The 22,839-nt window shown below is 37.7% G+C and overlaps 1 protein-coding gene across 16 annotated transcripts in view; it reads right to left on the bottom strand.

Annotated features, from left to right (window-relative positions):
* C10H12orf42 (chromosome 10 C12orf42 homolog) overlaps positions 1–22,839 on the bottom strand; it is a 193,300-nt gene that overhangs the window by 158,639 nt on the left and 11,822 nt on the right. For 10 of the 16 annotated variants that reach the window (XM_011769058.3, XM_011769056.3, XM_011769055.3 and 7 more), the window contains one exon: positions 10,337–10,435. In XM_011769058.3, coding sequence (XP_011767360.2) covers positions 10,337–10,396 — 60 coding nt within the window. In that variant the 5' untranslated portion in view covers positions 10,397–10,435. Of the gene's footprint in view, positions 1–4,319; positions 4,359–10,336; positions 10,436–22,839 lie in introns of those variants that run through there. The other 6 variants (XM_011769061.3, XM_071071229.1, XM_071071226.1 and 3 more) reach the window with 1 other exon arrangement.

The following is a 22,839-nucleotide window of genomic DNA, read 5'->3' as shown; positions in this document are numbered from 1 at the left end:
TTTTTTTTTCTACCTGGGTCTCTGACTGACCTAACCAGTTGCATCTATTTTGGAATGGAAACAATTTGTACCAACAATAAACTTTAATTAATAAATCCAAAATAGATAACATTTCATACACTGTGCTTTGGAAAACAACTTATTTCTGAATGTGAGTCATTCTAAGAACAAACTCTAATTGACAATGTAAATTCAGCCTATACAAATTTATGTTAAATACCATTACTTAATAAACTTTCTTAACTACCCTCCTGATTTTGAACCTGCTTTTAAATTTTAATTAGATGTAATTGATCAGACAATTATAAAATGCTAACATTCAAAGATGAATTGATGTATATCGTTTTCATCCTAATAATTGGGACCTGCCATTCTGGATTCCAAATGTAACCTGTGTGTGGTTTCTGAGGACTCACTAGGTGTGTATCATCCAAAGACTCTAAATGTAATGCATGTAATAGTTACATTCATAGGATAGCTGTGTAATTTTATTAACCAGACTAATAAGCTTCAAAATGCAAACTATAATACATGCAAGTTGTAGCCTGTAGTTGTTTCCAGAGTCAGACTTTTAAAGTTAAAATTCTCCTTGTTTTAAATTCAGATCTCTTTTACTCTGGACTAAGAGGCAATCCTCCCCATTCTTGGTGTTTAACACGATGCAGCGACTTTAGAATTCTCTCCCATTTCAAGTGCCCACACAACTGCTATTGCTCCTTACAAAAGTTGTGCATAAGCCTGGATACAAAACAAACCCTATGGGAAAAAAAAAACGGGTGGATGAATTCACCCAAAGTGCAAATTACCTCAAGATTCAGTTTTCCCTTTTTGTGGAACTAACAAGTGAATCTTATGAGTTGGGACAAAAAAAACCCCACTGAAGTGAGCCTTTGAGAGACATTTGTGCTGGTGATGACAGCATTTTCATGGTAATTTGTTAATGTTCTTGCAAAGCAGGGGTAATTTACTCCAGTAAAATCTAGCTAATAGCCTTGTAGATTTGAGGCCTTCAACCAGGGGCCACAGGCAGGCTTTAGGCAGCCTAGTGCCTGTAGGAGTGCATAACCACCAGAAGATCTCACACCTGACCTCCTGGCTGACTCCCCTTCTCAGCCCCATACCACCTTCACATCTCAGATCCAGTTCCCAGTATGGGACGTCCAATTGGTGTTAAAGGGAGCAGGGAGCTTGGGAAGGGGCAGGGCAGAAGGCACAGCATTCATGAGTGTTAAACTCAAGAAGGCATGAACCTGCCAGCTCTATTTTTTTGGAGGCAGGCATTAACACAAATAAAAGAAAATGATGTGTAAAAACATATATCAATATCATTCATTTTCTTTTCTGATTATAAAAATAATACACATTCATTACAGATTTTCGAAAACAGAAAGACCTCCAAACGGGGACAAAATCACCAATAATTGTATCTAGACATCTTGATGCAGTTCCTGCCAGTTTTTCTCCATGCAGACTTTAATTACTTTGTGCAAATTTGTTGTGTATGAATACTCTTTTAAGAAAATCTGATTTTTTGGCCACATAGTATCACTATTTGTATGCACTGTAAGTTATAAAATGTTTCTATTATTAGACAATATAGGTAATTTCCATTATTGCATAACTATAAATAACATAGCAGTGAACATCCTTACACAGAAATCTTGGTCTCCCACTCTAATTAGGTTTTTAAAACAGATTCTCAGAAGGGATAAGTGGAATCAACGGGCATGGATGTTTCAACATATTTGATACATAAAATCAAGTCAAATTGCTCTGCAGAAAAGCCACATTGATTAGACAGTGTGTTTGGCCACATGGTAAGAGAGGCCTTTATTAATGCACTTTCACCAACATTGAGTTTTTAATCTGTGCTAATTTGACAGGTAAAATGACAGATCAAAAGTCACATTTTCAGTTTATGTGTACAAAATGCATTACGTATAGCTTAGTTTGCTCATAAAATTAACATATTTGGGCCATTTGGAAAGCCATAAAATGAGCCACTGAATACTGAAAGTGACCTCAAAAAGCATGGAACATACTGAAGGTGAAATGGTTTGCCCAGGCCACTCTGTAGTAAAGAACTCAGGACTAAAACCCGAGAATTCTTCTACTCCCCATCCCAGTGTTCCTAAAGAGAGAGTTTTAGTAAGATAGAACCTGCTTTAAAATGCAGAAAGAATGGAGAGGCGGAGGAGACTTTTAACTGTGGTTTGGTAAAGCTGTTTTCCCCACTAATTTTTCAATGCTTTTACACGTCCCAGGCTGGTGCTCCTGACATATCCAGCTTTTTAACCTTACCTTTTGGAGGGGAAATTCAAGAAATACGAAGTTGTTTCAGAATTAACCAAACAAGTATCATTAGGAAGCTCAGTCCATTCCGAAGATATCTCAAGAGACCATCTACAGTTACACATAAATGACTCCTCATGGTCTCTCTCTATTTACCCAAGTTGTCTATGGTTCATTCATGGTGAGAATGTGAAGATATAAAGGCCACAACTAAAGATTTTGCTTGTTACCACCCTTTTAAAACTTCCTTTTTAATTTTTACATGCAATTCTCAATTCTTCCCAATGAGAGAAAGGATCTTTGAAGGGGAGCCTTGAATCTGGGCAGATTTGTGACTGCTTTGACCAATAGAGGATAGAAGTGATGCTATGTGATTTGTGAGGCTAGGTGATGAAAGGTAACGGATCTTCCTCCTTCTCTTTTGGGAACACTTGTTCTTGGAGATATTAGCCACCCTGTGAGAAGCACCAATACCCTGAGACCATTATACTATGAGGAAGTTCACACCACACAGAAAGGCCCTGAGTAGACATGCTGATTTACAGTTCCAGCTGAACGCAGCCTTCGAATCACCCCAGCCCAGGTGCCAAACGTGTGAGTGAAGAAGCTTCCAAATCATTCCAGTCCCCAGCCATCTGAGTCAACCTCAGCCTTTGTGTCTGCCCAGGGAATGCCTCAGACATCATGGAGCAGAAGCAAGTCATCCTTACTGTGCTCTGTCTGAATTCCTGACTCACACAATTAATAAGCATCATAAAATGATTGTTGTTTTATACTACTGTGTTCTGGGGCATTTGAGGTGCAACAAAAAAGAGGTGAAATAGACTGTGTCTCACTGGATTACTCTCCACTTTTTCCTTTCCTTACTCAATTTGTGGGCTACCACTGTCCCCATCATTCTTCCCAGAATCTCTGTGGATTGGATCATTGCATTCATAACAATATATAATATTAATGTGTTTCATGATTGCATTGAAAAAGAGACTTGAAAGTCACCTAGAACACATGAAAGGACCTAGAAATGGTTTTTCTGTTGGCATTAAAACGTCTGAGACGTTTTCTCTGCTCTTTATTTTTTCTCTACTTCCTATCCTTGTTCATAATTCCTACCCACATCTCTGATGTAAAGCGTTTCCAGAAATTTCCCATACTTAACCTAAACAGCCAACAGCAGTCAATTTCATTTTTAAATAACAAAATAAGCTATGTTAAGTCGTACGTTAAGCACTTTGCTCACATTGATTTAGCATCTTGATTGTATGAGGTAAGTCATATTAACCTATTCTGCTGAAGAGAAAACTGTGGTTTGGAGTTGTAAGGTAACACAGCTCCTAAATGGTAGAGCCAGGATTTGAACCCAGGGTCATAGGACCCCAAACCCAGATTTTAACCTCTACACTGGTAACTTACAATCTTTTGGCCTATATCCCATGGTAAGATATACATCTTACATCATGGCCAATAAATACCCACATGTATATAACTGAAATAAAAGTATCAGGAAACAAGAAACATCTTACTGTGTATATAGCACATTGACCTCTCTATTTTTCCAATCTATTTCTCTTTCTTAAAAATGTAGATAGTAACCCATGAAATTGATTGTATAACCTGCTGCAAATCGATCACAACACAGAGACTTTAAAAATTTACTTCACTTTGATGAAATTCAGTCCATCAATTTTTTCATATTATGAATTTTGCTTTTGGTTTCATGTCTAGCACTCTTCAATAAGTCCTAGGTCATGAAGATTTCTCCTATTTCTTCTAAAAGTTTTATAGTTTTACATTACACATTTACATATTTAATGCATTTTGAGTTAATTTTGTATAAAGTGCAAGGTTTAGGTTCAATTTTTTACTATGGATATTCAAATGCTCAAGCAGCATTGCTGGAAACACTATCCTTTCTTCATTGAATTGTTTTGCACCTTTGTACAAAAATAAAAATCTGTTGGCCATAAAAAAAAAAAAAAAATTACTTCACTACCTTCTCCCATTTGACTTAAAATCTGAGAGGTCATTACCTCAAAACTCTTTTCTTCTTATAAACTGAAGGTCACTACCTACAGGTTAAAAACAAAAAGTTGTAATACAACTCAATTTTTAAAATTAGAAACAAGCTTAAAATCTCTATTCACAAATTCTCCTTCTAATATGAGACTATTTAATAAAAAGCCCTATCTGGTACATTTAGCAACCAATAAAATTGATGCCTCAGTTATATTTTATATTCAGTTGTTGGACAGAACAACCCCCGCCACAGCCCTCACCAGGATCACAGCTCAGGACACTGCCTGCCCTCCTTGCTCCAGATGTTTGGACCATCAGCTGACCAGAGGACTGTGATATGGCAGAGCATGAGAAAATTAGCTAGACCAATCTCAGTACTTAGAATGACAGGAAAATAAGCCAAAGAATTGTGAGAGTAGAACTAAAAGCACACAAGACAGCACTGGGGATGGAAACGCCATAGCAGTTATGGACAAACCACAGTGATGAAGAAACAGAAGAAGCCATGTGGAAGGGAAGAAAGAATGGAACACATATTCAGAGAGAAGCAGGGAGAGGCCCTGTACCCATGGGGAAGATAGAGTCAAAGAGAAGCTCATCTCTTGCATGGCAGCAGTTTCTGGTGGCTTTTTGGATCCAATTCCAGGGCACAAATATTCAAAATGAAGATATATCTTTCTTTCTGGAGGAGATTTGCAGGGCTTTTACTTCTGCATCATCCAAATATCCTTAATTAAAATGGATGCCCAAAATATTCTCATGCTATAAATTTCAGAGGAAGGCAGTGTAACACAGACAGAGTCAGACAAGAGACAGAACTTCACAGAGGGTTTCTGCATGCTTTTGCCTTTTGGAATATTAGAAATAATAATTACAATGCCATTTCTTTGATTAATACAGTACTTTATAGTTGACAAAGAACCAATGACACATAATCATCTGTAAAATGGGAATGATAATTATAACAGTACCTGCCTCACATTTCTATTATGAAGGTGAAATGAGTCAACACATGTAATCCTTAAGATTAGTGCCTCCCATATAGTGGATGCTAAAGAAATAGGCTTCGATCCTATAATAATACTGTGACGTGGGGAGGTATTGCAGAACCATTTGATAGGTGAAGAAACAGATAGTCAGAGAGACCCCAGGCCACACTAAAAGTTGGCCACAGCCAATAAGTGGCAACTACAGTCTTAAGGCTTCTCATCTATCCATTAATTCCACAGATATTCATGGAGTGCCAGTCTCACTCTATACAGTGAATGTGACAGGTGCAATTTCTGCCCTACCAAACTTACAGTCCAAGGCTCTTTCCCAAGTTTTACCATGTTTCTATTGTACAGGCATCAGTTAGACAATTGTTATTTGTTTTATGCCTTGCAAATGAGATTAAATTAGTCTAATAAAGAGCCACAAAACCACATGCATCTTCCATTGTCTCGAAAATATAGCATCGGTACCAGTCTTCTGGGCTCACTCCCCATCCCTGTATTATAATTAATTCTATGGGGAATTGGGAATGCCATATTATAATTCTTTGGATAATTATCTTTCCCCATGCCTCAACCCAAGACTCTCAACTCCCTGAGGGCAGAAACTATCCTCTGAGTAGCACAGAGGATGTGCATAATAAATGCTGGTGGCCGGGCGCGGTGGCTCAAGCCTGTAATCCTAGCACTTTGGGAGGCTGAGACGGGCGGATCACGAGGTCAGGAGATTGAGACCATCCTGGCTAACACGGTGAAACCCCGTCTCTACTAAAAAAAATACAAGAAAACTAGCCAGGCTTGGTGGCGGGCGCCTGTAGTCCCAGCTACCCGGGAGGCTGAGGCAGGAGAATGGCGTAAACCCGGGAGGCGGAGCTTGCAGTGAGCTGAGATCCAGCCACTGCACTCCAGCCTGGGCGACAGAGAGAGACTCCGTCTCAAAAAAATAAATAAATAAAAATAAATAAATACTGGTTAATTTTAAATGAATAAAAAGGATATCATATCTGTGCAGATGTCTTGATTTCTCTTAATACTCAGATTAGTCTTAGCTTTTAATGTCACTGAGAGGTTTTTATTCCTTGAGTTTTGAGGGGGTTTTGGTTCATTGTTTAGAGTACACCACCATCCACCACCCCATCCCATGGTGGTTTTTCAGCTTTAGAAGTGGAAACAGCTCAATGCGACCTGAAGTGGGCAGCCAGAAACTAAAATGGTTTCCACAACCACCACCAATAACACTTTCATGACTTTCCTAAGCCCTAAGCTCTAGGAAAGCAGGGACAAAAAAGCAAAGGAGTAAAGAAAAGAGAAAGTAAAGGGGAAGAAAAGGTTGGAAAACAGCACCAGTCAGACATGACAAAGCAGAATTAAAATTACCGAAAAGTTAAATTGTAGAGTGCCATTTGACCCCCTCTTCATTCCTACCAGACCAAGAAGAGAGTCTGGCTGACTGAACATACATATTCTTGATCCCTCTCTGTCTCTAATCTCTGTCTCTATCTCTATGTATGTCTGTATGTATGTATACGTGTGTGTGTGCGCACGCACGTGTGTGTGTGTATAAAGTACATCAAGATTGATCAAGAATAATTCATCAAAAATCCATGTGGAATCCTTTGGAGTCTTTTATTAAAAGTAAGTCTTTTTCTAAAGAACTGTGATAAATTTGTAAATGTAAAATTAGTCATGCTCAAATAAATCTATCAACCAGAAACATAGTTCTAGCTTTTAAATCAAGTCACCACTTTTGATTAATTAAATCTTACCCAAAGTAGATTTTCCTTTATTATTAATGTATTTCATTCATATCAATTCAGAGTAGAGCAATTCTGAAATCAAAATAAATTTTTACCAAAGCCAGGGTTTACAAAATCAACAGTGCTACATGTTAATGGGTTCTGCCTTCATGAACTATAGGGGAAGGAAAGGTAGCTGGATTTTGAAACTTCATAAAATTCTAAACATCAAATATTGGGAATTAGCAGTAAATAGACGAAGGTTTAGAGACCCTCAAGATAAATTTTCCAAAGTTAGGCTTCTCTCCTGGTTAACATAAGCCAAAGGATTCTCTGAAAAATACAGTAAATTTGAACTTTTGTGTGGCCTTTTTATTTGTATGACTGTGTTTTAGCAAGCACGCTGGAATGGCAAATGCTTCCTCATTGGTGGAACCATGTAGACTCAGAAAAAAGCCATCTTCCATTGAGAAGACAATTGTTTTCTATAGAGACAAAAAACAAATGCCCATGACCCAGGTCACCTCATCCCAGCAGGCTTTTGCTGCGGCTTCCTCTGAGCAAACACAACAAAGTCCGGAGCAGTCAATCCTGCTGCCCCACACTGGGCCGCCGCAGTTGTGCTCTGCTATTTACCCTTCCTATTAATCTGTCAATGTTCTAGTCAAACATGCAAAACAATATGGTGGGCACATAGTTTGATTGGTCATTGCTAAGTAACTTGGACCAAAGATGAAGAAATGGAACTTCCAACCAACAAAATGTGAGGCCCAATTTGATTGTTAGAAAATGTTCAACAATACCAGTGCATGACAATTTTCTCAGGGTGGCTGTGATTTAGCATCTCTCTCACCGAAAAAGAGTGGTCCCAATAAATGACATTCAGTTCCAGAATCTAAATTCAGGTCATGTTGCTGTTCCTATCGTTGTGGCATAGAACTGTCTGGGCATTTTGCAAAGGAAGATGTTCATTAGAAGATGTCATCATTCCATAGTGAAGAGACCATTGAGGAATTTGGTTTGGTACACAGGTTGAGTCCCTGGCTAACAAAATATTTTTTGAGCTTAAAAACAAGAGTCCTTGATTCAACACTTCCTGGATGCTGAAAAGTGCAACTCCGTATTTCCAAAAGAGAATCTGAATTATCAAACATTTTGAGCAAATTAAATAGCTCATATTCTTATTTCACTTTCCTCCTTTTCTGCTAGGCCAGATGAAGCCTCAGAATCCTTCTCAACACAAAGCTGTAGATAGCCACTTTTATTCTCCTGGAATTAACATGAAAGATGGGGCCTGTTTGTCATTCCAGCCCTAGACCCTCAAGTGGACATGTTCAAGTACAAGATGTACAGATGAGCAACAACTGTCCAAGAAACACCTTTTTAGAAATACAGAGTGTGCATTTCCTTGCTGTGTGCTTTCAGAAAGCGGGAAGAATGGAAAGAGTAAGTGGCCAGGATGTCAGAGCATAAAGCAAAGTTAAAGAAAATATAGACAATGAAAGTAGGCTGATGTGGGATTAAAAATCCCCCCCATTCACTAGCTATTTACAAGGTATTTGTCCTGTGGAAAATAACAGCTCTGAGATATGTATGTTCATATATAAAATGGAGAAAATGAGATCACATACTACATAAGTCAGGACATCTGATTCCTATCCCTGATCCATTTCCTCTAATTCGCCACAAACCACAAGCAGTTTCAGGCTATATCCGTGCCATTTTTGGACCCAAGAGGAAAAGAAACTCTCTCTTCCCATAATGTGTCCAAAAACTGAGAGGAAGAACTCTGGCTTGATATGGACTACATATTAACTATTGGATTCCCACTAAAGGATTCTGACTGGTCCAGACTGGTTCTTATATCCATCTTGATAGCCAAGAGGCCAAAGGATTGTGCTTGGGCTGTTCCCAAAACCACTTGCGGGGAATGGAGAGAAGCAGTTTCCTAAAAGAAGCATTGGGTAAGGGGGATAGTTTTCTTGGGTGGACAAAAGAGTAAATGTGTACTTTATGACCTCATGGAGTGAGAAGATTAAATAATGAAAAGAACTCACTAATGGCACATAGCAAGTAGTCCATAAATGCTAGCAAAGATGATGCTAATTGTCTTCATCGCTATTATTATCAATCCCTACTGCAAAAGAATAAAATCAATAGTAGGGCATTTACAGAAAGATACTTAATATATCACATTGAATATTACTTACTGATGTCAGTTGTAAATCTGGCTACTCAAATAGCACTCTCAGTGAAATAACAAAGTACAATGGTCATAGATTTCATACTTCAATTTGAATTCAACTCATAATTCAAATTATAGAGATTTCACTGTGATCCAGCTTACTGAAAAAAAATGTGATGTTAAGGGATGAAATTTAAAAACTGATTCATTCATGCATCATAGCTCCTATGTACCAGACAGACCTAGACCCTGATTAACACAGGGGAACAAAGTTGACCAAGTTTCTACCCTAAGGGAGCTTACTTTTCAGAAGGAGAGCCACAGAGGAGTGAATAATATAATCCAATATAATGGCTGAAGAGGGAGGCAGAAGAGGAGGTTGGAATGATGTGATGTGAGGAAGACTAAACCCTCTGTTACTTGTTTTGAAGATGGAGTAAAAGTAATAGGAGTCAAGGAATTTAGACAGCCTTCAGAAGCTGGAAAGGGAAGGAAACAGAATCTCCTCTAAAGTCTGTAGAAAAGAATGAAACCTTGCCAACACCTAGATTTCAACCCAGTGAGATCTGTATCATACTTCTGAACCTACAGAACTAAGTGGGAGATAATAACTTTGTACTGTTTTAAGCCACTAAGTTTGTGGTAATTTGTTACAGCAGCAACAGAGAACTAATACAGAATCATTCTTACCATTACGAGAGCATTTGTAGTTTTTTATATGTCAGTGAAAAGTTTGTCTTCAGTTAAAAGCCCGGGCTTGTGCAACTTCTTAGGAACAATACCAGTACCTTTAAAGTGAGCACATGTGCCTCAATCCTAATGGTGTGGGGTTACCTTAGTAAGATAATAAATAAATAATAGCAAAGACAACACATTTCTAAGTTTTCCTAGTATAAATGTAATGTGTCCCTAATAGTGGGAAAAAAATAATTTATGAAGGCATTTAAAATTATACTGTAATTTACAATGATGTGAGTATGGATAAATATGGAAACTAAGGGGATTATCTAAAATATAATATCAATGACACTGAATCAAGAATCAAAATTAGTGGCTGAAATGGAGCAAACCTATTAACCTAAAAAAAATAAGAAAATGTAGTATCTCTTATTCATTACCTGCATCCTGTTTGCAAAAGGTCTGATAGTTAGCAAGAATTCTTCTTCCCTTTGCTTCATACATATCACTGTAGACACTAATTTGACAAGTTCAACTCCCTATAAACAAAGAATGGAGAAAGAAGAGCAGGTTTACAATGATGCAATGACAATAATAGAGAAAAAAAATAACATCTTTAAGAGACAGAATCATCCTATCCATGAACATAGTATTTCTTGCCAATGACTTTCAATAATTTTTTTTTTTTCTTTTGGTGGAGACAGGGTCTCAATATGTTCCCCAGGCTGGTCTGGAACTCCTGGACGCAAGCAATACTCCCACCTTGGCCTCAATAAAATTCTATACTTTTCTACATAAAGTTCTTGATCATCTATTGCGAGATATAATCCTAGGTGGTGCTTGCTTTGGTTGGTTGGTTGGCTGGGGGAAGTGTGGGTTGCACTGTAATGACATCTTTTAAATCATCTTTCTAATCATTTCCAAAGTATAGACATGCAATTTAATTTTATACATTGTTTTAAAACAGCAAGCTAGCTAAGCTTTCATATTAATTCCAAAAAAATATGTCTGTTGATTATTTGGGGATTTTGATGTGAACAACTGTATCACCTAGTAATAGTAATGGCTTTGTTCCTTTTTATTCAAATTTTTGAACTTTAAGTTTTTGTCTTATTGCATTAGTTTACATCTCTAAAACATATAGCTTAGGTCCTCAGGAAGCAAATAAAACTTAGGCCCTCATTTGCACAGACCCCTGTGAGTTCCAAGAGTTATTAGGATTTGCAGGGTATTCTAGGTATAGAAAGGGAAGTCTAGTGAAATTGGGAAGCATTTCCAATAAATTGTTCTAAAAGATCTCAGAATAGAAAGACCAAAATCTCTAAGTCTCCAATATTTTTTGTGCATTTTTTCCTCATATTCATTTTAATACATAATTTCTTATTTGTAGTTCTGAAGCTGGAGTTTTGAGATAGTTCAACCAACGAGAAGTTAAGACAAGGAATATTGGTTACAGAGGTGTTAAAGGGTTGAAAAAGAAAAGAAAAGATTAGGTTTGAAGTTGCAAAAAATAAGAGGAGGTGATATCAACAGGTCAATAAATCCTAACACTCAGGAATCAGAGCCCCAAAATAGTGTAAGTTTCAGTCTTCATAGAAGTTGGATATGCTTGGTTGTTCCTGATGTTAACAGAAATTCATACATTTCCTCATCCAGTATGATATTTGTCATGTTTTAATATTTTTGCAGATGCCTTTATCAAGTCAAACAATTTTTCTTCTATTCCTAGTTTGTAAAAGTTTTCGGTTTTAAATTAGAGACAGAGAGCAAATTCTATTAACTATCTCCCCTGCAACTGTTAAGAAGATTGTATATTTCCTTTCAATGATGCTGAAGTGATGCTACATTAATAAAATTTCCAATATTAAATGAACCAGGCATTCATGAGATAAAAAACAACGTGGTCATAATGTATTTTCTTTTTAGCATAGTGCTGGATAGTGCTAAATTTTGTTTGTTAATATTTTATTTTGCTTTTTTTCTTCTTCTTCAATGCTCACAAGTGAAATTGCCTTTTTCCACTTTATAATGTCCTTACCTTATTTTAGTGTCAAAGTTATGCTAGCTGCAAAATACTTGGAGAATATTCTCTTTTCATAATCACTGATAGAGTTTGTATAGGATTTAAATTACTTGCCCCTTAAATATCTGAATAACTGTATTGGTAAAAATCACCTGTTCTGATGCTATCTTTGCGGGAAAAATTTAAACTATTAATTCAATTTATTTAATGCTTATACAGTTATTTATATTTTCTATTTCTTTTTAGTCAGTTTTAGCAAACTGCATTTTTCAAATAAATTATTTATTTTCTAGATTTCCAGATTCATTGACTTTAAAATGTACATAATACACACATATTTTAATCTATTCAGCATAAAAAATTCTATTCCATTATGTTCCTGTTTTAATTCTCAATATTATTTATAATGCATTTCTCATTTTTCTCTTGACATATATTGCCACAGGCTTGTCAATTTTATTAATTTTTTCAAAGCACAAACTTTTACCTTTGTGGATTCTTTTTGTATGTTGATTTTCTAATTCATTAGTTTTTCTTCGTGGGGGGTGTTTGTTTTAAATTATTCATTCTCTTTCCTATACGTTTTGAGGGCTTATTCTGCTATTCTTGTGTTTTTAATTCACTATTTAGTCTTCTTTACTAATGTATTTAAATAATTGTATTTTTTTCTAATACTACTTTGCCTACCTCCAATGTTTTGAAATATAATGCTTTTATTATCTCTCATTTCTAATGCTTTTGAATTTGCATTTTGATTTCTTAACCCATATGTTGTTTAAATGTATGGTATTTCCCAATTATCTTTTTGCTATTAATTTTTAAATTGGTTACATTTTGATCCAAAAATGAGATTTGTTGATATCAATTCTCTGAAATTTATTGAGGACAATTTTACAGTCTCCGTGTAGCCGATTTTAATAAATATTTCATATGTGCTTAGATTCAATATTTTCAAATTAACGGATGTAATCTATAACTATTCATTAGCTCAAGCCTATTAATTATGTTCATATCATCTATATCCTTGATTTTTTATCTGCTTCATCTGTTAATTACTGACAAAGATATATTAAAATCTCCCACTAATGTATGAGTCTTTCTAGTCTTTCTATTTCTTTCTGTAGTTCAGTCAATTTTTGTAATTTTGAGAGTTTATAATTAGCTGCATAAAAGTTTAGAGTTACATCTTCTTTTTTTTTTTTTTTTTTTTTTTTTTGAGGTGGAGTCTTCACTCTGTCGCCCAGGCTGGAGTGCAGTGGCACCATCTCGGCTCACTGCAAGCTCCGCCTCCCGGGTTCGCGCCATTCTCCTGCCTCAGCCTCCCGAGTAGCTGGGACTACAGGCGCCCACCACCGCGCCCGGCTAATTTTTTGTATTTTAGTAGAGACGGGGTTTCACCGTGTTAGCCAGGATGGTCTCGATCTACTGACCTCGTGATCCGCCCGCCTCGGCCTCCCAAAGTGCAGGGATTACAGGCGTGAGCCACTGCGCCCGGCCGAGTTACATCTTCTTAATAAATCATTTTATTATATAGCTCTCTTCTTTATCTCTACCAATTTTTTTCCTTAGAAAGTGTTTAGTTTGATGTTAATATAGCCACAGCAGTTTTCTTGTTAGTTTTGCTAATGCAATAAAGCCTATGCCATAGTGGGATAAGTAATATCCAAAAATAAAACATGGGTTTATGTATGTGGCTAAAGGAATATTTTCAGTTACTCTGTTCTGTCATGAAAAAAAATCCCAAAAGTAAATAAGAAAAACTTGTCCTCTATGAAACTGAAGAAATGTATACCATACTGTAAAAGTCTTCAGTGATCAAGAGTCTGTCACATCCTAATCCTACTCATATCTCAACAGAAGAAAATAAATCGAGCCTGTCCCTATTTAAAAATAAAGGGAAGGACAGAAGTCAAATGCTGAAGACATTCTTTCTAAATTTTTTTTAATTGGTATTTTTGTGGACTACATTTTCCTGGGGGTTTACTACATTTTTTTTTCCATACTTAAACTTTTAACATTTGTGTTCCTTATGGTTTGGGGTGGGTTTTTTTGTTTTTGTTTTTGCTTTCTTGAGACGGAGTCTCTCTCTGCCACCCAGACTGGAGTGCAGTGGCGCTATCTCTGCTCACTGCAAGCTCCGGTTCCAGGTTCACGCTATTCTCCTGCCTGAGCCTCCTGAGTAGCTGGGACTATAGGCACCCGCCACCACGCCCGGCTAATTTGGGGTGTGTTTTTAAAATCAACATAAAGCGAGTCGCTTAAAAAAAAAAAAAAAACACCGTCTGACACTCTTAACTAAGAAATTTAGCCCTTTTCTACTTATTGTGATAATGAATATATTTGAACTTAATTTCTACCATCTTATTTGTGCTTTCTACTTATCTACTTGTCCTGGTTCTTCTGGTTTTTGTTTGGGTTTTTTTCTCCCCCTACACTTTTAGAATTGACTAAATTATTTTTTTTCTTTTTCTACTTTCTCCCCCTCTATGTCTTGGAAGTTATTCATACAATTTTACCTTTATAATAAAACATGTATACTAACTTACAATCTAAATATTTAATAAATTTAACACTCTTGTAAATAAAACAAGGTTCTTCAACACTGACCACCCACTGCCAAATTCAAAGCCGTTGTTGTCCAATATGTTAGTTCTCTAAATTGCTGTTCTTTTCCCCCACAAGTTAGACATTGTCACTATTATTGTTCTAATTTTTTGCAGTCAACTGTTATTTTGATTTATGCACACACTTATCAATATATTTCATAATCGGCCTTTTTTTGCATAGCAGATCTGTCTGGGATTACATTTTTCCTTCATAGAGAAAATTCTTTAGAATCACCTTTAGTGAGGGTCTACTGGTAGTAAACTCTCAGGTCTGTTTGGAAATGTCTTTATTTTATCCTTACACTTGAATACAGTTTTGCTGGGTGTGCAGTTTTAGGTTGACAATTATTTTCTCTCAGTCCACTTAAGGTATTATTCCACCATCTTATAGTTTTCATTATTTCTGTTGTAAAGATAGTGGTCAGTCTGTTGCCAATGTCTATTCTCTACGGTGTTTTGGGTTTTGTTTTGCATTTTGCTTTATTTTATTTTGTTTCTAGTCTTCTTGCTTGTCCCTTCTGTGGCTTCAGATCTTTTGTGTGCATACGAATTTCCACCATCTTATAGTTTTCATTATTTCTGTTGTAAAGATGGTGGTAAGACTGTTGCCAATGTCTATTCTCTAGTGTTTTGGGTTTTGTTTTGCATTTGCTTTATTTTGTTTTTTTGTGTGATTTGCTGGACTTCCTGTATGTTAGGATATATATCTTTGAATAATTCTGAGACAGGTTTCAGTCATTATCACCTTACATATTATCTTTTATGTTTCTATTATCTTTATGGAATTCTGATTAAATTTGCTAGACCTTTTTCTCTATTTTCCATGTCTTTTAATCTATTCTTTTTGTTTATGTTTTCTTTTTTTCTCCCATCTTTCTAGCCACTGGATAATCTCTTTAGATTTACATTCCAGTTCATTAAACTCTTCTTCAGGTTTTTCTTATCTACTATTTAACTTGCCTATTGAATTTTTAATTGAAAGTATATTTCTATAAGTTTATTTTTACAATATGACTGATTTTACTTTATTGCATCTGTTTCTTGCTCATATTTTTGAACTTATTTTTCCTCTCAATACAGTAAATATACTTAATTTCTGATGATATCAAAAATCTATGCAGGTCTAAAATTGGTGTCTGTTATTTCTGTTGTCTCTCAATTAGACTACTTCTTTGCTTATAGGTATTGTGATTTTGGACAGTGAGTTTCTCGTTTTAGTTTGAACCTTATATGTAAAATTCCAAACACCAAGAGTGAACTCTAATGTGAACTATGGATTTTGGGTGATGATGTGTGTAGGTTAATCAATTGTAGCAAACGTACCACTCTGACTGGGTTGTTGATAATGGGGAATGCTGTGCATGTGTGGGGGCAGAGCATGTAAGGGGTATCTGTCTACTCTACTCTCAATTTTGCTCTGAACCTAAAACAGCCCTAATAAGAAATTTAAGAAAATTCTTGAAGGCAGGTGTTTAACTCACAGTTTCCCAGAAATGATCCAGCCTCAGGCCATTTTAAGTTAAATTCTCCAGTTAAATTTTTTTTTTCAGATCCTCAAATACATGGCATGAATAAGGACTCAAGCATTTATGAGAGCTGGCTTGTAGTTATGAAAATTATGGTTACGATTTTTCTTCACTCCACCCACAGTGAAAGTTGAATCAAGCAGCTCTTTTTTTTTTTTTTTCTGAATTCTTTTTTTTTTTTTTTTTTGAGACGGAGTCTCGCTCTGTTGCCCAGGCTGGAGTGCAGTGGCCGGATCTCAGCTCACTGCAAGCTCCGCCTCCCGGGTCTACGCCATTCTCCTGCCTCAGCCTCCTGAGTAGCTGGGATTACAGGCACCCGCCACCACGCCCGGCTAGTTTTTTGTATTTTTTTAGTAGAGACGGGGTTTCACCGTGTTAGCCAGGCTGGTCTTGATCTCCTGACCTCGTGATCCTCCCGTCTCGGCCTCCCAAAGTGCTGGGATTACAGGCTTGAGCCACCGCGCCCAGCCCATTTTTTTGCTGAATTCTTTATGTCAGGTTTATGTTTTTTTGTTTTTCTTTTTTTTTTTCTTTCTTTTTTATTGTACTTTAAGTTCCAGCGTACATGTGCACAACGCGCAGGTTTGTTAGATAGGTATACATGTGCCACGTTGGTTTGCTGCACCCATCAACTTGTCATTTACATTTGGTATTTCACCTAATGCTATCCCTCCCCCAGCCCTCACCACGTGACAGGCCCTGGTGTGTGATGTGCCCCGTCCTGTGTCCAAGTGTTCTCATTGTTCAGTTCCCACCTATGAGTGAAAACATGCGGTGTGTTCTCATTGTTCAATTCTCACCTATGAGTGAAAACATGCGGTGCTTGCTGTTTTGTCCTTGTGACAGTTTGCTGAGAATGATGGTTTCCAGCTTCATCCACGTCCCAGCAAAGGACATAAACTCATCCTTTTTTATGGCTGCATAGTATTCCACGGTGTGTATGTGCCACATTTTCTTAATCCAGTCTATCATGGATGGACATTTGTGCTGGTTCCAAGTCTTTTCTATTGTGAATAGTGCCACAATAATCATGTGCATGTGTCTTTATAGTATTATGATATATAATCCTTTGGGTATATACCCAGTAATGGGATCACTGGGTCATATGGTATTTCTAGTTTTAGATCCTTGAGGAATCACCACACTGTCTTCCACAATAGTTGAACTAATTTACACTCCCACGAACAGCTTAAAAGCTTTCCTATTTCTCCACATACCCTCCAGCATCTATTGTTTCCTGACTTTTTAATGATCACCATTCTAACTGGTATGAGATGGTATCTCACTGTGGTTTTGATTTGCATTTCTCTGATGTCCAGTGATAATGAGCATTTTTTCATGTGTCTGTTGGCTGCATAAATGTCTTCTTTTGAGAAGTGTCTGTTCATATCCTTTGCCCACTTTTCGATGGGGTTGTTTTCTTCTTGTAAATTTGTTTAAGTTCTTTGGAGATTCTGGATATTAGCCCTTTGTCAGATGGATAGATTGCAAAAATTTTCTCCCATTCTGTAGGTTACCTGTTCACTCTGATGGTAGTTTCTTTTGCTGTGCAGAAGCTCTTCATTTTAATTACATCCAATTTGTTAATTTTGGCTGTTGTTGCCATTGCTTTTGGTGTTTTAGTCATGAAGTCCTTCCCCATGCCTATGTCCCGAATGGTACTGCCTAGGTTTTCTTCTAGGGTTTTTATGGTTTCAGATCTAACATTTAAGTCTTTAATCCATCTTGAATTAATTTTTGTATAGGGTGTAAGGAAGAAATCCAGTTCCAGTTTTCTATATATGGCTAACCAGTTTTCCCAGCACCATTTATTAAATAGAGAATCCTTTCCCCACTTCTTGTTTTTGTCAGGTTTGTCAAAGATCAGATGGTTGTAGATGTGTGGTGTTATTTCTGAGGCCTCTGTTCTGTTCCATTGGTCTATGTACCTGTTTTTGTACTAGTACCATGCTGTTTTGGTTACCGTAGCCTTGTAGTATAGTTTGAAGTCAAGTAACGTGATGCCTCCAGCTTTGTTCTTTTTGCTTAGGATTGTCTTGGCAATGCAGGCTCTTTTTTAGTTCCATATGAACTTTAAAGTAGTTTTTTCCAATTCTGTGAAGAAAGTCATTGGTAGCTTGATGGGGATGGCATTGAATCTATAAATTACCATGGGCACTATGGCCATTTTCATGATATTGATTCTTCCTATCCAGGAGCATGAAATGTTCTTCCTTTTGTATCCTCTTTTATTTTGTTGAGCAGTGGTTTGTAGTTCTCCTTCAAGAGGTCCTTCACATCCCTTGTAAGTTGTATTCCTAGGTATTTTATTCTCTACGTAGCAATTGTGAATGGGAGTTCACTCATAATTTGGCTCTCTGTTTGTCTGTTATTGCTGTATAGGAATGCTTGTGATATTTGCACATCAATGTTGTATCCTGAGACTTTGCTGAAGTTGCTTATCAGCTTAAGGAGATTTGTGGCTGAGATGAGGGGGTTTTCTAAATATACAATCATGTCATCTGCAAACAGGGACAATTTGACTTCCTCTTTTCCTAATTAAATACCCTTTATTTCTTTCTCTTGCCTGATTGCCCTGGCCAGAACTTCCAACACTATGTCGAATAGGAGTGGTGACAGAGAACATCCTTGTCTCGTGCCAGTTTTCAAAGGGAATGCTTCCAGTTTTTGCCCAATCAGTATGATATTGATTGTGGATTTGTCACAAATAGCTCTTATTACATTGAGGTACATTCCATTAATCCCTAGTTTATTGAGAGTTTTTAGCATGAAGGGCCATTGAATTTTGTCGAAGGCCTTTTCTACATCTACTGAGATAATCATGTGGGTTTTGTCATTGGTTCTGTTTATGTGACAGATTACGTTTATTGATTTACATATGTTGAACCAGCCTTGCATCCCAAGGATGAAGCTGACTTCATCGTGGTGGATAAGCTTTTAGCTGTGTGAATGGATTCAGTTTGCCAGTATTTTATTGGGGATTTTTGCCTCGATGTTCATCAGGCATATTGGTCTAAAATTCTCTTTTTTTGTTGTATCTCTGCCAGGTTTTGGTATCAGGATGATGCTGGCCTCATAAAATGAGTTATGGAGGAGTCCCTCTTTTTCTATTGATTGGAATAGTTTCAGAAGGTATGGTACCAGCTCTTCTTTGTACCTCTGGTAAAATTCGGCTGTGGATCCATCTGGTCCTGGACTTTTTTGGTTGGTAGGCTATTAATTATTGCCTCAGTTTCAGAGCCTGTTATTGGTCTATTCAGAGATTCAACTTCTTCCTGGTTTAGTCTTGGGAGGGTGTGTGTGTCCAGGAATTTATCCATTTCTCCTAGATTTTCTAGTATACTTGTGTAGAGGTGTTTATAGTATTCTCTGACGTAGTTTGCATTTCTGTGAGATCGGTGGTGATAGCCCCTATATCATTTTTTATTGTGTCTATTTGATTCGTCTCTCTTTTCTTATTAGTCTTGCTAGCAGTCTATCAATTTTGTTGATCTTTTCAAAAAACCAGCTCCTGGATTCATTGATTTTTTGAAGGGATTTTTGTGTCTCTATCTCCTTCAGTTCTGCTCTGATCTTAGTTATTTCTTGCCTTCTGCTAGCTTTTGAATTTATTTGCTCTTGCTTCTCTAGTTCTTTTAATTGTGATGTCAGAGTGTTGATTTTAGATCTTTCCTGCTTTCCCTTGTGGGTATTTAGTGCTATAAATTTCCCTCTACACACTGCTTTAAATGTGTCCCAGAGATTCTAGTACATTGTGTCTTTGTTCCCATTGGTTTCCAAGAATATCTTTATTTCTGCCTCCATTTTGTTATTTACCCAGTAGTCATTCAGGAGCAGATGGCACAGTTTCCATGCAGTTGTGCAGTTTTGAGTGAGTTTCTTAATCCAGAGTTCTAATTTGATTGCACTGTGGTCTCAGAGACAATTTCTTATAATTTCTGCTTTTTTACATTTGCTGAGGAGTGCTTTACTTCCAATTATGTGGTCAATTTTAGAATAAGTGTGATGTGGTGCTGAGAAAAATGTATATTCTGTTGATTTGCGGTGGAGAGTTCTGTATATGTCTATTACGTCCGTTTGGTGCAGAGCTGAATTTAAGTCCTGGATATCCTTGTTTAACTTCTGTCTCATTGATCTGTCCAATATTGACAGTGGGGTGTTAAAGTCTCCCATTATTATTGAGTGGGAGTCTAAGTCCTTTGTAGGTCTCTAAGGACTTGCTTTATGAATCTGGGTGCTCCTGCATTGGGTGCATATATATTTAGGATATTTAGCTCTTCTTGTTAAATTGATCCCTTTACCATTATTTAATAGCCTTCTTTGTCTCTTTTGATCTTTGCTGGTTTAAAGTCTGTTTTATCCAAGACTAGGATTGCAACCCCTGCTTTTTTTGCTTTCCATTTGCTTGATAGATCTTCCTCCATCCCTTTATTTTGAGCCTATGTGTGTCTCTGCACATGAGATGTGTCTCCTGAATACAGCACACTGATGGGTCTTGACTCTTTATCCAATTTGCCAGTCTGTATCTTTTAATTAGGGCATTTAGCCCATTTACATTTAAGGTTAATATTGTTATGTGTGAATTTGATCCTGTCATTATGATGTTAGCTGGTTATTTTGCCAATTAATTGATGCAGTTTCTTCATAACATCGATGGTCTTTACAATTTGGCATCCTTTTGCAGTGGCTGGTACTGGCTGTTCCTTTCCATGTTTAGTGCTTCCTTCAGGAGCTCTTCTAAGGCAGGCCTGGTGGTGACAAAACCTCTAAGCATTTGCTTGTCTATAAAGGATTTTATTTCTCCTTCACTTATGAAGCTTAGTTTGGCTGGATATGAAATTCTGTGTTGAAAATTCTTTAAGAACGTTGAATATTGGCCCCTACTCCTCTCTTCTGGCTTGTAGGGTTTCTGCTGAGATATCCACTGTTAGTCTGATGGGCTTCCCTTTGTGGGTAACCTACCTTTCTCTCTGACTGCCCTTAACATTTTTTCCTGCATTTTAACCTTGGTGAATCTGACAATTATGTGTCTTGGGGTTGCCCTTCTCAAGGAGCATCTTTGTGATGTTCTCTGTATTTCCTGAATTTGAATGTTGGCCTGCCTTGCTAGGTTGGGGAAGTTCTTCAGCATAATATCCTGAAGAGTGTTTTCCAACTTGGTTCCATTATCCCCATCACTTCGAGGTACACCAATCAAATGTAGACTTGGTCTTTTCACATAGTCCTCATATTTCTTGGAGGCTTTGTTTGTTTCTTTTTACTCTAAACTTGTCTTCTCACCTTATTTCATTAAATTGATCTTCAATCTCTGATACCCTTTCTTCCATGTGATCGAATCAGCTATTGAAGCTTGTGCATGTGTCATGAAGTTCTAGTGCCATGGTGTTCAGCTCCATCAGTTCATTTAAGGTCTTCTCTGCACTGTTTCTTCTAGTTAGCCATTCATCTAACCTTTTTTCAAGGTTTTTAGCTTCCTCACAATGGGTTTGAACATACTCCTTTAGCTCAGAGAAGTTTGTTATTAAAGACCTTCTGAAGCCTACTTCTGTCAACTCATCAAAGTCATTCTCCGTCCAGCTTTGTTCCGCTGCTGGCAAGGAACTGCGATGCTTTGGAGGAGAAGAGGTGCTCTGATTTTTAGAATTCTCAGCTTTTCTGCTCTGGTTTCTCCCCATCTTTGTGGTTTTTATCTACCTTTGGTCTTTGATGTTGGTGACCTACAGATGAGTTTTTGTTGTAGATATCCTTTTTGTTGATATTGATGCTATTCCTTTCTGTTTGTTAGTTTTCCCTCTAACAGTCAGGTCCCTTAGGTGCAGGTCTGTTGGAGTTTACTGGAGGTCCGCTCCAGACACTGTTTGCCTGGGTATCACCAGCAGAGGCTGCAGAACAGCAAATATTGCTGCCTGATCCTTTCTCTGGAAGCTTTGTCCCAGAAGGGCACCCACCTATATGAGGCAACTGTCAGCCCCTACTAGGAGCTGTCTCCCAGTTAGGCTACATGGGGGTCAGGGACCCATTTGAAGAGGCAGTCTGTCCATTCTCAGAGTTCAAACACCATGCTGGGAGTACCACTGCTCTCCTCAGAGCTGCCAGACAGGGATGTTTAAATCTGCAGAAGTTTCTGCTGTCTTTTGTTTAGCTATGCCCTGCCCACGGAAGCGGGGTCTGTAGAGGCAGTAGGCCTTGCTGAGCTATGGTGGACTCCACCCAGTTTGAGCTTCCCAGCTGCTTTGTTACCTACTCAAGCCTCAGCAATGGCAGATGCCCCTCCCCCAGCCACACTGCAGCCTCACAGGTCGACCTCAGACTGCCGTGCTAGCAGTGAGCAGGGCTCCATGGGCGTGGGACCCACTGAGCCAGGCACAGGAGAAAATCTCCTGGTCTGCCAGTTGCTAAGACTGTGGGAAAAGTGCAGTATTTGAGCGGCAGTGTCCCGTTTTTCCAGGTATAGTTTGTCACAGCTTCCCTTGGCTAGGAAAGGGAAATCCCCCGACCCCTTGCACTTCCCAGGTGAAGCGATGCCCCCTCCACTTCAGCTCGCCCTCCATGGGCTGCACCCACTGTCCAATCAGTCCTAATGAGATGAACCAGGTACCTCAGTTGGAAATGCAGAAATCACCTGTCTTCTGCCTCGATCACACTGGGAGCTGCAGACTCAAGCTGTTCCTATTCAGCCATCTTGGAACGGGAACCCGAACTATGTCATATTTATGTATTGTTCATTCTTACACTAGGATCCCAGCTTTATGTTTCAATTAAGCTCCCCATTTTATTTCTAGCAGCCT

The sequence above is a fragment of the Macaca nemestrina genome, chromosome 10, assembly GCF_043159975.1.
Source record: "Macaca nemestrina isolate mMacNem1 chromosome 10, mMacNem.hap1, whole genome shotgun sequence".
Lineage (NCBI taxonomy): Eukaryota > Metazoa > Chordata > Mammalia > Primates > Cercopithecidae > Macaca > Macaca nemestrina.
The sequence above is the reverse complement of the archived record's forward strand: the minus strand, read 5'-3'. Positions and strand labels throughout refer to the sequence as shown.